Source organism: Glycine soja, chromosome 10 (assembly GCF_004193775.1).
Source record: "Glycine soja cultivar W05 chromosome 10, ASM419377v2, whole genome shotgun sequence".
NCBI lineage: Eukaryota > Viridiplantae > Streptophyta > Magnoliopsida > Fabales > Fabaceae > Glycine > Glycine soja.
Window position 1 is genome coordinate 7,470,223 of NC_041011.1, and position 17,376 is coordinate 7,487,598.

Sequence of the window (17,376 nt, forward strand, 5' to 3'; positions counted from 1 at the left end):
TTATATTTGTTTTCTTCAAATTTTCATAATATGATAATATTATAATAAACTAATCTATTTACCACACCCTGAACTAACTTGTCACCTATTTCATCTGTTTGGGTTTTAAAATAGATCAAACCCAACCCAATTCAATAGATTATATTCATACTTTGTGGCAGCTGCTCCCCAAAATTACTTTCTACCCCAATTTTAATTTTTTTTATTTTTTAGATTGGTCATTCAATAAATGCAAAAAGTATCATCAATCTGGAATATAATTTTACATCCAGATTGACCAATGCATAAGGTAAAAGGTGCAGGAATCAATTCCCCCTTTGTATACAAGAGAACTACTTCCTTGGACACCCACAGTTGCGTCCAAATCTTCTCACTTTCACAGTGTCCTCCTTTTTACTTTTTTCAATTTTTGTTGATTTTTTAACGTAAATCTTACAACACCTTTGTTTTTATATATATACAAGAACCAGTTCTCTACCTAGATGTCACTTCATCAATAGGAGAATCTCCACCTAGATGCTACTTTAGTATTTTTAATGGGAGAAGGAAATAAGAAGTGATTCTTACTTTAAGAAATTACCAAATAAATAATCTACATTGGAAATGGTCTTGTGGTTCTTATTAAAGTAGAAGGGAAAGAATAAAGGGACTCCATAAGTCAACATGCATGATGCATGTGATAGAAATCCAAGACCCCCTTTCGTTGGATGTGGAGGCTTACTAGAAGTTGACCTCACTCAACAACTTATGTATGTAGTGCTGGTAATTAATCGTGGGAAATTGCAAAGCCACCACAATAATAAGAGAAATAGCAACACCATTATATATGACTAATATAATCATATATATTGTCAACAATTTTCCCCTTGGTTTAAACGTTTAAAATCTCTAATAAGTTCATATTTAACGTTCCTGTTTTTCTTTCTTTCCTATGCTATGGAGGATGAAGTGCTTACATGTATGGACATGTTTCTATCTTACGTGGAACGTCCTCTTTACTATTTGAAATGAAAACAAATTAAGACAACAGAGAAGGATGATTATCTGATCGATACTGTTCCTAATCTATTTGGTCATCGATAATTATCTTTTATTCATTTGGTCATATAGTTAAACCTTTTTATAATATTAGATGATTTTGAAACACATGGCAAAGGTGCTATATCTTTCAATGACCTTCGTTACCTTCCTCCTGCTGATCATAAATGTTCTCAGTATTCAGTAAAATTATAATTTATGAAGCTAGTACAGCATAAGATGCAAATTCTATACTCTTCATTATTCAAGATTAAGAAGTTTGTACCCAGAACAAGAATGTTTATGGTTACCCACGCACTCACTGCTGTATATATAATTTTATTGGCATCAGCAACATTTATAATTTTAATAATCAATGTGAAACTACAACTATATTTAGAATATGTTTAAATAAACTCATCCAGAAAAACTTGTAGCAAATAAAAAGAAAATAAAATAAGTTCCTCCATATGAGTTAAAATTAACTTATGTCTCATGCATAAGCTAAATATAAGTTTTTGGAAGAAAAAAAAACTAATTTAATTTGCGTGTAAGCTAATTTTAATTTATATACAGAGAAATTTTCTTATTTTTTTAATTTTCTTTTCATGTAATTGCTACAGAAAAGTTTATCCAAACAAACTTAGGACAAGGTAAACTAAAACCAAAGCCAGAAAAAAGTAGTGAAAACTTTAAATATACATATGATATAGCTACTTTTATTCTGGTATTGTTTCTAACGCTGGTTTCCACCCATGAGAACCATCGTTAACTCTTGTACACACATCTACATCACCATCCATTCCCTTTCCTTGTACCAAAGACAACACCTCTCTAACAGAAATCCCTCCTTTTTGCACTATGTCCTTCAGCTCTTGCTTACTAAGAACAAGCTTAATCCTAACCACCTCATCACCCTTATCTTCCACTTGATCATCATCATGATCAGGTTCAGCAAACCTCACCCTCTTTTTGTTCACTTTTTTCGGCGAAGGTTGTGGCGGCGGCACGAGGTAGTATAACTGGCCCTTGAGCAATCTTGTGTTGGGGTGGAGATGGTGTAAGACTGGTAGGGATTTGGATATTGCATGGCCCGGAAACTGGTTCAGAACTTGATGGACTTTGATGGGTGCTTTGTATTCGAGGATTTTGCCGTCACTTTTCATGACCCTTACCACGTTTTCTTGTAGAACTATGCAGTTCCCCATGGCTTTGGTTAGTTTATTTATTCCTCGGTGATTGCAGAGTTTTTTTATTTTATTTTTGACAATGGAAGAGGAAGGGTCACTTGTGGTGAAGTATTTATAAACAAGTGGGTGTGGAAAATGCCCTTAAGAGGGTTCTAATATTACGCAATAGCCCATTTTTGTTGTTGTTTATTGTTATTATTGTTCTAGGTTCTAGATGGTTCCCCTCCCAAATGTCTTATGCCATGTTAAGTACTACTACTTTCGTTCATATAAATTTAGAGCTTGGGAAAATGAAGGAGCTAACCCGGCCTAAACAATGAAATTGATTCGGCATGGTCTAAGTCCGTTTAATTTAACCCCTCGAGTTACATGGGTTTACTAAAAAAGATTCATTTTTATTTGGATTCTCTTTTGTTTTTAGTTCAGTTTCAATTTGTCAGTCCTATATATATTTATAAGATATAGTCAACAAATATTTTTGTTACTTATTATAAGATTTCATTTCTTTTGTGTATTAATTTTTTCTTACTAAAATACTCTTATTTATTTTAATCTATAATTAAATGGTACTTTTAATTATCATTTTATCTCTCCTGTATGAAGATTGGAGAAGATAAATAAGCTTTTATTATTGTTAATGTTAGAGGAAATTTTGGAAAAATATTAATTTTTTTAATAAGGGTAATTTAATTGGTAATCAACTATGTCTTTTAAATAAGGAAAAAAAGAGTAATAGATTATATGTCTGGTTAATAAGTGTTCTTAGGATATTAATTAAGGAACTAAAATGAAAAAAATATTTATTGTGAAAATTACAGGAGATTGTAAAAAAAAGTTATAGACAATATAATTTTACGCATCCCAATAAAAAAATTCTTTTTAATTTCTTAATCGTTGCTCTAAGGACACTGATTAGCATTTGTCATATATTATATATTCAGTTTGGTCGAATTATGAATTAAATTATATGTATTGAAAATGCCTATAATATTCATGTGTTTCAAGCTTGGTGTATATTATATTGTTAGGATCATCACATATGAGTTATTGTCCGTTTTGACGTTGGTTTTAACCTCATAATTTTTCCTTAAAAAAACATTTCCATAAGTTAAGGGAGGAGAGTTTTCATTATGAACTATTCCTAGTCGATATGAAACCATTTTGATGTATTAGAATAATATATAAATTTTATATTTTAAGAAAATATTGTATATTTATTTTAAAAAAACTTATTCAAATTCACATTATTAAATGTATCCAGAACTAGTTCAATTGGTCACTTATTTACTCAAATAAGTGTCATGTATATAAAACTAATTAGACCTGGTTAGTCACATCTAATTAAGAATTGGATCCATTATAACTATAATTGATGTTGAAATGAAATCTTCTATATTAGTTGTGGTTAAAATTAATGTAGAAAGTTTATTTATTTTAAAATTATATTACAACTATATTGTCTCGTTGATATATAATATTTCAATTCAAAATCTATAAACATAACCAAAAATAGATATTGGCCGAAACATTATATATGTATATATAAAATAAATCTCGTATTTCAAAATATTAAGTACAATTTTCTTATCTTATTAGTGACTAAATTGAAAACAGGATGTCTATAATTTCTCTTTTACAAGTGCAACTAAGCTAGTTACATAGGCCAAATGTGAGAAATTTGACTATGATTTCTTTTTGTTTTTGATTGATCTAATAGGAATTCAATTATTTCCTCTAAAGTAACTCACCTTCTCTCTTTGTTCCACATTTAAGTTATTATAAATATCTACTCACATTATATTCATTTATGTTTGATAAAGTTAGCACCACCACTTTGAACAATCAACAACACCCATTTTTTAGTGGTTGATAGGTTTAGATATAGTAGAAAATGAGTGTTAGAGTGTATGATCTGGTGGTAGAATTATTAAGGATGAATGAATATAACTCAAGAGGAAGGTTTATAATAAAAGAAATGTGGAATGAAAGAGGGAAGTGATAGTTACATTGGAGGAAGAAACTAAATTCCTATTGGATCAAATGAAAACAGAAAGAAGGACAAGTCAACAATTTTCTCGAATTTGGCCCATGTAACCAATAATTAAAGAGATCTTAATTTGTTATTATTTATGCAAACGAAAATTCATTGAGTACGTGAGCTGACAAAAAGGTTTAGAGCATTCTAACACACTATTTTGGATCTTCAACCATAAAACACTATTTTGGATCTTCAAACAAAACGCACACGTGTCATCTGTAGAAAGAGATAAAAGTATTAGGGTTTAAAACAAAAGAGACAAGGGATTTGAAAACGAAGTCATAATTAGAGTGGAGAAAATTAATTACCTCGTGAAGAAATGAGGCGTATAAAGCTAGAACTCATAATAAGGTTAAGGTTTGAAAGTCGAATGCACGCTAAGAACAAACAATTTTGAAAAGAAAACCGAGGAGACGCATAAACAGAAAACAAAATTAACTAAAGTCATATTTATATAAGAGATGTCAAGATGGTGCGTAAAATATGTATTTGCTAGAAGCAAGTATATCCTACGCAGTAACAACAATAGACTTAAAAATTTAGATATCATACTCTAGAGATTAATTGTGTTCTCAAATAATCTAAATCACATTAATTAAGTAATTTTGAGTTTTTATCTTGAGTTGAAAATTGTTTGTATTTGCATTCAAAAAATAAAATTAAATACAAACAATAATTTTAAAAAAGAGATATGTTTGAATAAAAGTGACTCGAATTATGATTTTACATATATCATTTTTCTCCTAATTCATATTTTAATTAAGAACTCTCAGTTATCAATTGATTGTCTAATACCTCTTATTCTAATTATTAGTCAATGGTCAAGGTTTGGGAATACTCTTCCCCCTAAATCAATCTTGCACTGGTCATTTGGAATTTAATTTAGAATTAAGGATGAATAACAAATAAGTTTGTAAAAAGGGGATTCATGTTGTCAATATGGTCATGCAAACTTTATGAATACTATCATTCTATAGGTCACTTAATTACGAGAAGATGATCACTAATACATAATTAACTAATAATCAGAGTGATCAATTCCAATATAGAAGTGAAAGCGATACAAAAATACAATTAATTGAATAACATCAAAGAACTTTATTAAAGAGAAGAATTAAAATACATGGGTACAACTACATCACAATTCAAGTTCTAGGGGTTTAGCCAACCATGGTCATAAAATAACTAAACAACATATAATATTGCATTATAAATAAAATAAATCAAAAACTCTTACAGATTTGGACCACAATTGTTCCTGATGTAGTTCTCCACTCATAAGCTTTTATTGTTCGTAAAATATCTAACGAATTTCGAATCCCCCAAATACAAACTCCAGCTTATTGTTTATATACTCCTAAAGATAATTACTTTAATTAGGAACACTATAGATAGATATTCTAATATGATTTCTAAAGATAATTATTTTAATTATGTGCAATGTATCTTGATTAGATCCCTAAAGATAATTAATTTAATTAGAAGGCTAAAAATAATTTCCTTAATTAAGCTCACTATGATCATGGTGATATCCACCACGACCGTTATTGAAATCCTGACGCTAAAGCTTGAGATGTTGTGAAATGACAAGGGCTCTCATGGTTGACCATGGCCTTCCTGGTTGACCATGACTGTGGTCAACGTACCATGACAGTCATAAAGTGAAATTAGGATAAGATCTTCATGAAATTGTGTGTTTTTTAACTTTTCCATTTGATTGAGTGATTATATTTCTGTAAGGTAAAAATTAATGTTCAAATGTAAATTCTGTCAATAAAATAACATAAAATATCACTCAAATTATGATTTATCACAAGACATGTGTCTTCAATATAAAAATGCATGAAAATACTTTCCCCTAGACATTTTAGAACAAAAAAATATTAGTGCATTAATGAAATTAGAAAAAAAAATTATACTTGATATATTTTAGATCTATTATACTAACAACCAATTGTTTCTTAATATAACCAATCTAAAAGTCTTGTTTCAAAATGTTATAAAGGAATCAATATTCTAGATCAATATTACCCAACTCAAAAGTATTTCTAAATTAATTCTCTCCACAATTATAGAAAAGTATTTTCTATATTAGATCTTTAGCAACTTAGGTGAGATGTTCATCAAAATATTGCAAAAATATCATTACTTCATATACTATATAATTTTTCTACAAATCAATATTTTGTGTACTAATAATCCCTAGTTTGACCGATTTGAGTATTTGACTGACCAATCTGAGCCAATTTTAATAATACGCTCTCATGAACTAAGCAATGGTAATTGCAAAATTTTGTGTTTTAAATGAAATTAAGTTAAAGCTTTACCTTAATAATTTTTAAAAAGTTTAATATTAAAAATGTAACACTAATAACATCAATTTTTTTTGTATGACTAATTTTCATCTGAACATCTAATTAACTACCTTTAACAAGATCTATCTATTCTCTTAATTGTATTTTTTTTATTCACAAAATTAAAACCTAAGACTTCATTAGGATTTGTCTGGACCCTCGAGCATGCCACATACATCATGATGACAAGTTAGTACCTCGTATCAACATGAGTCACCAACTTCGGAGTTATTGTTCTGGACCCCCTTTGGACGGCAAATTTACTGTATAGGGTTTTTTTAAAAAACAATTTACGAAACAGGGTCTGTTTCGAAACTAATTGCAACGGGGGTCTAATATTTACGTTGATTCCGCCATTCCTACTGGCGGCAAGCATGTATCGCCACTGCCATCAGCGATATACATGTGTACCGCCATTGGCAAAAGCGGAACCAAAGCTGACTGGGCAAGAAGCTGGTATCGCCAGTAGCACCAGCGATATAGGTGCTGACTGGGACTGGGCATTCCGCCAGTAGCACCAGCGAGACCCAGGCACCTCACGTTCGTTCACGTCCTTCATGTCCTTCTTTTGCATAGCTTCTGGCTTACACAGCTTAGGCCACTGTTGTTTGCAGTAAGGTCACATCCAGGTTAGGGTTCTATTCATTTGCAGGTTAGGGTTCTGCATTGCAGGCTAGGGCATGGCATGGCATGGTAAGGTTCACATGGGTACAGTTTGATTCACATGCGCCTGTAATTATTGTGGAGAAGATTATGGGTGTAAATTGGCTTTAAATAGGAGTATTTCTAACAAAAAAATTTCACACAATCAAAGATAGTCTGAAGAGAGAAACAAAGAGAAACAAAGCATCTGAAGAAGAGAGAAAGAAAGCAGTCCAAAGAGAAGAGGGCAGTTTCTAGAATTTTGCTATTTTATTCAAAGTTAGTGATTTATTTAAAATAAGAATATTTTGTATTTATTTAAAAGAATGTTTTTTATTGAGTCAATTTTTTAAAACCTTCTTTCATTTTGTTTGAAGTGTAGTAATTTTGTGAATTAGATTTTTTATTTAAAAATAATTTGCAGTAATTAATTGTAAGCCTATATTTTTAATGGTTTTTGTGTTTGAATTTTTTTTAAGTGTAATTCTTCCATTTATAAGCCTTCCATGTTGTGTTTGAAAATTTGTTGAAGTTGAGGAATTTTTCATAGAGCAACCAAATAGATTTTTGTAATTTTATGATTGACAAAATATTTATTTGAAGTAATAATTGCTTTTTTAGAAAAAAAATTGAACGTGAAATTTAAGCGTATTAATTATTGTAATTAGGTGTTACAAATATTTAAGTGATTGTCTTATAGTTTAAGCGTATAATTTTGTGAATTAGATCTTTTATTTAAAAATCATTAGCAATAATTAGTTGTAAGCCTTTTTTTTATGATTTTTGTGTTTGAAATTTTTTTAAGTGTAAGCCTTCCATTTATAAGCCTTCCATTTTTTGTGTGAAATATTTTTGAAGTTGAGCAATTTTTCATAGAGCAAGTAAATACATTTTTTTATTTTTATGATTGACAAAATATTTAATTAAAGTAATAATTGACCCTGTTAGAAAAAAATTTGAACGTGAAGTTTAAGCGTATTAATTATTGTAATTAGACCTTAGAAATATTTACCTGATTCCCTTATAGTTTAAGCGTACTAATTTTGTGAATTAGAATTTTTATTTAAAAATTATTAGAAGTAATTATTTGTAAGCCATTTTTTTATGGTTTTTGTGTCTGAAATTTTTTTAAGTGTAACCCTTCCATTTTGTGTTTGAAATTTTGTAGAAGTTGAGAAATTTTTCATAAATTATTTAATTAGAGTAATTTTTTAGAATAAAGTATGAATGTGTAGCTTAAGTTTAATAGAGCAAGCAAATAAATATTTTTATTTGTATGATTGACAAAATATTTAAGGGTTAGTGTGTAGGTTTTATATTGCATGGGTTAGGGCTAATTTCTAATGTTATAAGGGTTAGGGTTAGTTTTAGTATTTTAAGGGTTAGGGTGTAGGGTTTATATTTCATGGGTTAGGGATAATTTCTAATGTTATAGGGGTTAGGGTTAGTTTTTTTATTTGAAGGGTTAGGGTTTAGTTCTTATTTTTGAGGGTTTAGGGCTAGTTATTTTATTTAACGGTTAGGGTTTAATTCCTATTGTGTAGGGTTAGGGTTAGTTTTTTTATTTTAATCGTTAGGGTTTAGTTATGAACAATTTAGGGGTTAGGGTTAGTTATTTTATTTTAATGTTTAGGGCTAAGTTCTTATATGTTAGGGGTTAGGGTTAGTTTTTTTATTTTAAGGGTTAGGGGTTAGTTTTTATGTTCATCGTTACTTAGAAACATTAGTTTTTTCCTTTTGGCTACCTTAGTTATTTCGTTTAGGGTTCATTGATTATTATAGTTTGATACGCGACATAAATTGTATCCATAAGTAAGCCTTAATAAACTGAATATCATACATTATGTGTGAAATTCAAATGAGAAATATACAACAAAGTCTTAATAAACGGAGACATGCAAATCATTCATTTTGGTGTCTGTGATGCCGTGAGGATGTGCCACATGGTCGATCTCATCTTCGTGCTTGGCGATCAGGATTTCTTCTGGCACGATGCCTCCCCGCTTCTTCTTCGTCAGCCTCCGCAGAAAATGCGTTACGCAAATCAACACCGAACAAGTCACCGGTATTAGGTATTTGTCCCGGTACATTCCATTGTGTTCCTAATGGTGCATTAGGTGTTGGAATTGGGCCATGATATTGCTATGAAGGGGTCATTGTGGGCCATGAAAAATGAGCTTGTGTTTCCGCAACACCACCAAACGATTGCTGGCTTGCAGAAGTATCAGTGTGATGACCTTGAAAAGGATACTGATACATCTGTGTCGGATACTGAGCAAATGTTTGTGGCGTGTAATACATTCCATGGCCACGCTCCGCCATTTGTTGGGAATATTCTTCCGCTTCAACAGTGTCCCTTCTTCTGTCTATCCCCTGAGTTTCAATACTTGACTGAAGCATGTGAAACTGTTGTGCGGAAAATTGACGCTCTGATGCGGGACCATGTGACACTGGCTTAGTGACTCTCTCTTGCTCTTCGGATAAAATTGTAATTTTTTCCACATAAGGCACGGGATCATCAAATGTGCATGTATTCCTCCCTTCAGGAGACACCATGTATTGTAATGCCTCCGCAACTTCACCCTGCATTTATAAGGGTAAGAAAATTAATGACCATCATTAAATAAAAGTTCAAGTTAAAATTTGCAAAAAATTAAAAAATACCAATGTAGCCGTCTTTGCATTTTCTGGGTCAACAACATCTTTGTCTTTCGCCTATACCAGACCATGTAGTCCGAGTTAAAACTCAATAGGCCTTCTTGTCGGGGATAAGCGTCGACCCTAAATGCATGGCGATTATTCCACTGCTGAATCATTGGGGCGAACAATTGCCCCCAATTTTTGTCATGTTTCCCCTTTAATGTTATGCCATGAATGTTTAGGGGTTGTGAAGGAGACTCTGGAACTGGTTGCTGCATCCCAAATTGTCTCAAGACTCTGTCCGGTTGGTGCCACTCAATAACTTGGAAACAAATTAGTGGCACCACCGCGTACCACGCGAGACTTCCGACTAAACAAACGGGAGGCAACAATGATAAAACGGTTGATGGGTAAGGCTCCCACACAAACTGCATATAACAACATAGTTGTGAACATTGTAGTAAAATAACACATAATTTTTTATTTTACAAATATAATACCATGTTCTTACCTCATGACGTTTCATAATATCTAGCTTGCGACGAAAAACTCTCACATCATCATTGCCGATATGTTGGTTTCTACGTCGCAGCCACCTACAAAGATTAAAATTTAACACATGTCTAAAACCATTTATTCTATTGAAATGAAAGACACTGTTAAAAATGACTAACCTGTGTCTCAATGGTGTATTTTCTACTTGGGAAGGAGTCCTCTTTGGAGCCAAGGTTGGACATCGCTCCCATGCCCACAGTTGTAGTAAGATGCACATACCTCCGATTGATTTAGTATTATAATCGGTGGCACTGCACATCTCTCTATATAGAAAACCAAGTACGGCAGCTCCCCATGCATATGTGCCACATTCTTCAAAGTCACGTAAAAATTGAAGGTACCTTAGCGAAACTTTGTTACTGCTTTTGTCAACGAACAAGACACCTCCAATGAATCTCAGTATCCATGCACGGGCAAACCTTCGTACTTGTTCTTCGTCGTCGTCGTTATTTATTTGTGCAAAATGATGAGCCAGCCAACTTAATTTAACCATGCTACCTTTAATTTCACCTTCTTGTGGTCTGACTCCCAATAATTCCTCACATAAATCAGCCCAATCAAGATTTGTTGAACCGATTAATGGTAAACCATCCACACTTATACCTAACAATACAGAGACGTCTTGGAGAGTAATAGTACACTCTCCGCATCTCATGTGAAACGTATGTGTTTCCGGCCTCCATCTTTCTATCAGAGCACTAATTAATGAGGCATTTATTTTTAAGTATCCCATCTTGATAATCCAGCCGAAACCAGATTGTTGAAGAAAAGGAAAAATTTGCTCTGGAATTTGTTCTTCCCCTTGATACGTGGGGACAGCTCGTCTTATATGTAATTTTCGATCTTGTTCCCCATTCCAAACATGTTCTGAAACATGCTTAGGTTGCATCCATAATACATCAGCATCGATGGGGCCAGACTTAATGTTAATATGTGATGAAGATGCCATTGTTATTGCAAAATCAAATATAATACAAAAAATGCACAAATCAATTTATACATTATTTGTAAATAATATAAATTAAACTACGCACATTTATAAAAACATTATTAAATATATAACAATAAATTTGTAAAAAATCAATTCATTTATCTATACTATCTATATATAACATACAAAATTAAGACACTAAAAAGGCAAATTTACTTCTATTTAATATTATAATTATTTATTTACCTATAAAATGCTTAAATTTCTAAAGCTAACAAATATTACAAAAACTAAAAATTTAGGTGTGTCTAAAATTTACAAATATATACCTAAAGCTAATATTAACAACTGCCTAATACTACAAAACCTAATATTATGTATGTCTTCCTAAAGTGTATCATGCATGTATATATATTTATTAGGCTAAAGTATCAAAATGCATGTAAATATATACTTAATACTACAAAACCTAATATCACATATATAAAATTTAAGAATATATACAACAACTAAATATATATACACCTAATATTTTTATACTAACTAAACAAATATATAATATTTTCATAAGTAACCAAATAATATTTTAAGCCAAATATTATTTTCAACCAAATATTATCACACATACAATATCTAACAATATATATAATAACTAAATAAAATTTTGATTCTAACTAACCAAATATTATTTTCAACCAAATATTATTTTCATATATATATATATATATATATATATATATATATATATATATATATATATATATATATATATATCTAAATAAAATATTTAAACTAATTTAAACTTAGAATTTTTATTACGTAAAAAATATATCTAAATGGTAAGAGCACACACTAATTAACTTAGAATTTAAACAAACTCATACTAACTAATATAATATTTAAACAAACTTAGAATTTAAACTAAATAAAATATATCTATTAATACATAAAAAAAAAAAAAACCAATACAATACCTACTGATCCTAACTAATTTAAACTAAGAATTTTTATTAACACTAACTAACCTACTATTTACATACTTATTAACAGAATATATAAATTTAAATTACTTTCAAAAACACTTACCAAGTAAGGGTGGGCACACACTTGAAGGAAAGGAAGCCACGCACCAAATTTGAACTAAGGAGCACAAAGCAAGAAGCACACAGCAAAGCAAGAAGAAGCACACACGAAAGCACAAGCTCACACTCAATGCAAGCGTAAATAAGGTTGAAGCATTTTTTTTATAGCTGAAAACTTACCCACCAACGTTCAAATTTTTAGCGTTCACATGCAACGTTTTTTGCAAACCCTAAGCCTATCTTTTTCAGACTATACACTGCAACCCCCTGCAAGCATCTTTTTTTTTTCACACTGAAACACTGCAAGCCTATACCCATTTTTTTTTCAGACTGAAACGCTGCAAAAAGCATCCCCTACGCGTTCCGCAGGTGCCAATGGCGGGACTGCCCACGTTGGCATGTCCCGCCAATACGAATGGCGACACGAGGTGACTCAGCATGTCTCGCCAGTCTGAGCAGCGGCATAGGCGTGAGTCAGCTTTGGTTCCGCTTTTGCCAATGGCGGTACACAGGTATATCGCTGATGGCAATGGCGATACATGCTTGCCGCCAGTAGGAATGGCGGAATCAACGTAAATATTAGACCCCGTTGTAATTAGTTTCGAAACAGACCCTGTTTCGTAAATTGTTTTTAAAAAAAACCCTATACAGTAAATTTGCCCCCTTTGGACTTGCCATGTGGCCCTTGGCAACAACCTAATTGTTTCATCTGTCAACTACTACTATATAAGACATTTCATGTCAATTGGTACACATTTATTGCACTCACGGACTTAGACATGAAAATGTCTATGCAAATGTTTGTAGGTTTTGCATATCGTTAAAATCATTGTCGATGCCTAAGCATCAACTACATTTGGAGGTGTTCAAAATCTCTCCAAAGATAAGTCTAATTTCATTTCAAACCAACGTAATATTGATACCCTGGTGACATCATTAATACTACCACCAAGTTTATTTTTTTCCAAATAATGTTTTAGCACAGGGGTTGACTCGTTAAGTCTACACAGAGTCATAACTCATAGCAAGAATTGTCTGATTGTAAAGCAAGTGAATTATCATCGTATGGTCCACGTCCCACTACTACGGTTAAAAATCGTGTGAAAGGATTAGGCCCATTAAGAGCTCAGGTGGTTGACTAGTTCGTTGTGGGTTGACCAAATCCAGTGCCACATTGACTATCCTCTCCTCTCGTTTCCTATGATGTTAGTACTTTGTTCAATAAATTATGTTTTTTTTTTGTTAATGAGGTTGTACAATAAATTATGTTGATTGACTCATCACAATAAAACAAAAATAATATACGTGTTGAATTAAGGTCGGCCACTATTGAAGACATGTTAGAACTTGTCCTCCCCTCCTCGCTTTTGCACCAATGAATCGTTTGTAAATTCTATGCATGTTGCATAGTTTGCTAAAGACAAATTAAAGCATATAGATAAAAGGAAAAAACAAAAACAAAAATATGGGCAACGTGTTTGAATGACACAACTTTTAAATGAAAATTCATGTATGAAATAAAACAGGAGTTAATACCATTACATAACAATGATAAATCCATACACAAGTTTAAAATTTGAATAAAATAATGTGGCGGCTAGATGCAGATTCGTATACAAATTCTTTGTTTAATAGTAAAAAAAATAAAAATTAGGACTTGAAAATTATCACTTTGGTTTGATGCATTAATAGCCTCCTTGTCATCCTTCACAAGATAATCACCAAATTCTTTTCACTGTGGTTCAGGTGAGAGATTTTGTACATGTTTAGTTAACGGTAGAGCTAGCTAGGCCAAAAAGTCCAAGATACATAAACAAATTTGAAAAATGGAACTAAAAATTGATGGTAGCAATATTGGAGAAGACATGGTAACTTAAGTTCGAAGAACCTGAACAGAAAATTTGGGTATTGGAACTTGAGATTCAAACTTCTAAAAGAGGCACTCAAGTGAGATCATAAAGGGCATGCAGCACCATGACAATTTGATGGAAAACTGGCTGAAAAAAGGGCTTAGTGCTAGGTGGTCGATGTTGCCTACACGCATGCATAATTGAAATAATGTAATAATGAAACTTCTAGCATGTTATTGGTTGCTAGTGGGGGTAGGAGGTTGGGCTATTGTAAAAGGAAAAGGGATAATTTATACTTCTTTGTAATCATTTTAATCGCAAATTGTTCATTTTTAAATAATTAAAAAAAATTTAAAAGTGCATTTTTGTTTGATTAAATATTTATTTTAAGATTTATAAGGAGAGTATGAGCTAGAAAACTATATTATTAGAGTATATATAAACATTAAGATTTATTTTTTAAGTAATGTTAAAAAAACAGTTTTTGTATAATTAAATATTACCCAATTAGGAACATGTTTTAATGAATGATATATTTTGATGAACTAAATGAAAGTATCAAATTTCATTTTTCTACAGTATTTCTCTCTCTTTCATTCATCTTCAATATTTATACATATCTTTTTTGTTTTACTTATAATATTAATGTAAAATACCCACCAATTTTACTAATAACTAATTTATGTCGAAAAACTTAATTAATCACCTTCCATTTACATATTTTGACAAGTTAAAAAAGTTATTTAATAAGTTTTTAATCAAAAGTCATTTATACCAAAATCTAATATTTTAATATATGTTTTGTACAAGATAAATGTTTATTTTATATAACTAAATTTTTAATAAATATATTATACTATAATTAATACTATTATAAATAAATATTTTGATATATAAATTATAATTTAGGTTTATAATGAACTATTTAAATTTTGATATAAGGTTATTTTAACCATTCAAAAATTTAAAATATTAAAATTTAATTTAGAAATAAAGATAAAAGAAGATTAGGTTTTTACTAGTTACATTAGTAGTGTGAATGCGCATTTAAAAGATAGAGTAGAGATGATATTGATGATATCGAAAGTGAAAATCTTGCTTTTAAAGTGTGCATTTTAATTTATAATACAAGAATATGTGAATTTTCAATTCAATTAATTATGATTTATCTTTAAATTTAACCAGTTGAATAAAAGAAGCATTATTGTCACTTGTTACTTTGTTAGTATCTCTGAAGACATAGAGACATTAATCGAGATAGCGAGATTCAATTTTAGGAGAAAATAAAAATTATCTCAATTCTCAACTTGTTTTAAGTATTATTGAGCTAGCACATGAATCAATTAATTTTTTTTCAGGGGCAAAATGATAGTATTAATAATGCAGTCCAAAGCACAAGAGATGCTTGAACTAAAGAAGAAGAAGAAATGGTAATTTACTATACAGGTACCACTTCCTTCACCGTCAAATGTTATTACAATATTAATGTGATTTTACATGAATCAATTAATATGAGATTATCTAATTTAACAATTGGAATCTTAAGTTTAAATCATGTGTATGCATTTGTGTTATATACTAAAAGAGAAATTTTGCTTTTCATGAAAGTTATTATTTGTAGTCTTTAGTTAAAAGACTTCTCTTGAAGTATAACAAAATTGTTTCTTATAAATGTGGTCTTTTAGCATAAAAGACTTCTTCGGGAATGCATTTATAAAAGAGTGTATTTAAGGAAGTCTTATTAGATTGAATAATATATATGATCGAGTTGTTATAAATTTTTTGGTATAAGTTTAATTCTTATGAATTGAAATAAATAAATAAAGAGTATTGAGATAAAATTTTGATTTTTAAGTGAACTTAAAATATTATAAATCAAAATAATTTGTTTAGATATTAAATTTTAAAAAATTAAAGCCATAGAAATTTAAGGAAGATTTTTACAAGTAAAACAAAGAAATTTCAAATAACTCTTAAAATGAAAAAATTGAAAATTCTCTCTCTTCCATAATTTCATTATCAACTCTCTCACTCCCAAAAAAACTGTGAATGTCTTGTCTTTGCTACACTCCAAAAAAATTATTATCAAGATAAAAATAAAGGCATCATAAAATAAAAGCGATCATTGAATTTTTTTTTTAAGAAACTATTATTGGTGAAAAATTAAAGTGAAATATGTTTAAGACATTTTGAATTTTGTATTTTTTTTTAAATGATATCTGGTTAAGAGAGAAAAATCAAACAATTCTAGAACTTATGGACTTTAGCAAATAAAAAAGATATGATACATTTTTTATTAGCCAATGTTAGTTATTATTTTTTTTGTTAGAATGTTAATAAAAGGATTTAAACTCAGAATCTCTTTCCTTCTCCTTTGACCTTTAAATCTTCATTTTCATCATCAAATCAATCTTATAACTCTTAAATAAAATTAAAAAAAATTATAATTTATTTTTTAAGTAGTCTTATATTAAAAAAAAAGGATAATTTTACACAATCATAAATTATACAAATTAACAATTTGACAGTTGACCGGCTAAACTTGTTACCAAGTTAACATTTTGGATGATCATGTTTGGATGAATGATGATCAATTTATATAAATGTAGTCATGTAGGTACACTTTTAGATATTTAAGGAAATTTGGCTCATTGTTACTTGTTTTGTAATGCAACTAACCTTGCCAAAGAAGAAAGATTCTATTTTTTCCTGGCTATTCACGTTGCACTTTAAGAACTAAAATGGATATGTTAGCTAAACTCCACTATATCAATCAATAGACTATTCCTTTCTCACCCTTTTTAAAGTCATAAAAGGTAAACTATTTTTTCCATACATATTGATATCACCCCGCGCATGCACAAGAGACCCAAAAGTTTCTCCAACTTCACATCTCGTCCTTTTCATACTCTGGTGCACCGTGCACTATACCCACTAATTTCCTCTCTTCATTTTAGAGTAATATTATATCCTTTTGCAATTTTTTTCTACAAATCTTTCTACTGTACTTTATAAATAAAGAGTTAAATAAAATAATATGCTTAATATCTTAAAATATAAAAGATATTTAATTTTTA

At 30.3% G+C, this 17,376-nt stretch overlaps 1 protein-coding gene across 1 annotated transcript; it reads right to left on the minus strand.

Annotated features, from left to right (window-relative positions):
- Positions 1–1,671: 1,671 nt before the first annotated feature.
- On the minus strand, positions 1,672–2,282 carry LOC114369140. Its single transcript, XM_028326325.1, has one exon. The coding sequence runs from the start codon at positions 2,223–2,225 to the stop codon at positions 1,737–1,739; it is 489 nt and encodes a 162-aa protein (XP_028182126.1). The 5' UTR covers positions 2,226–2,282; the 3' UTR covers positions 1,672–1,736.
- Positions 2,283–17,376: the final 15,094 nt, after the last annotated feature.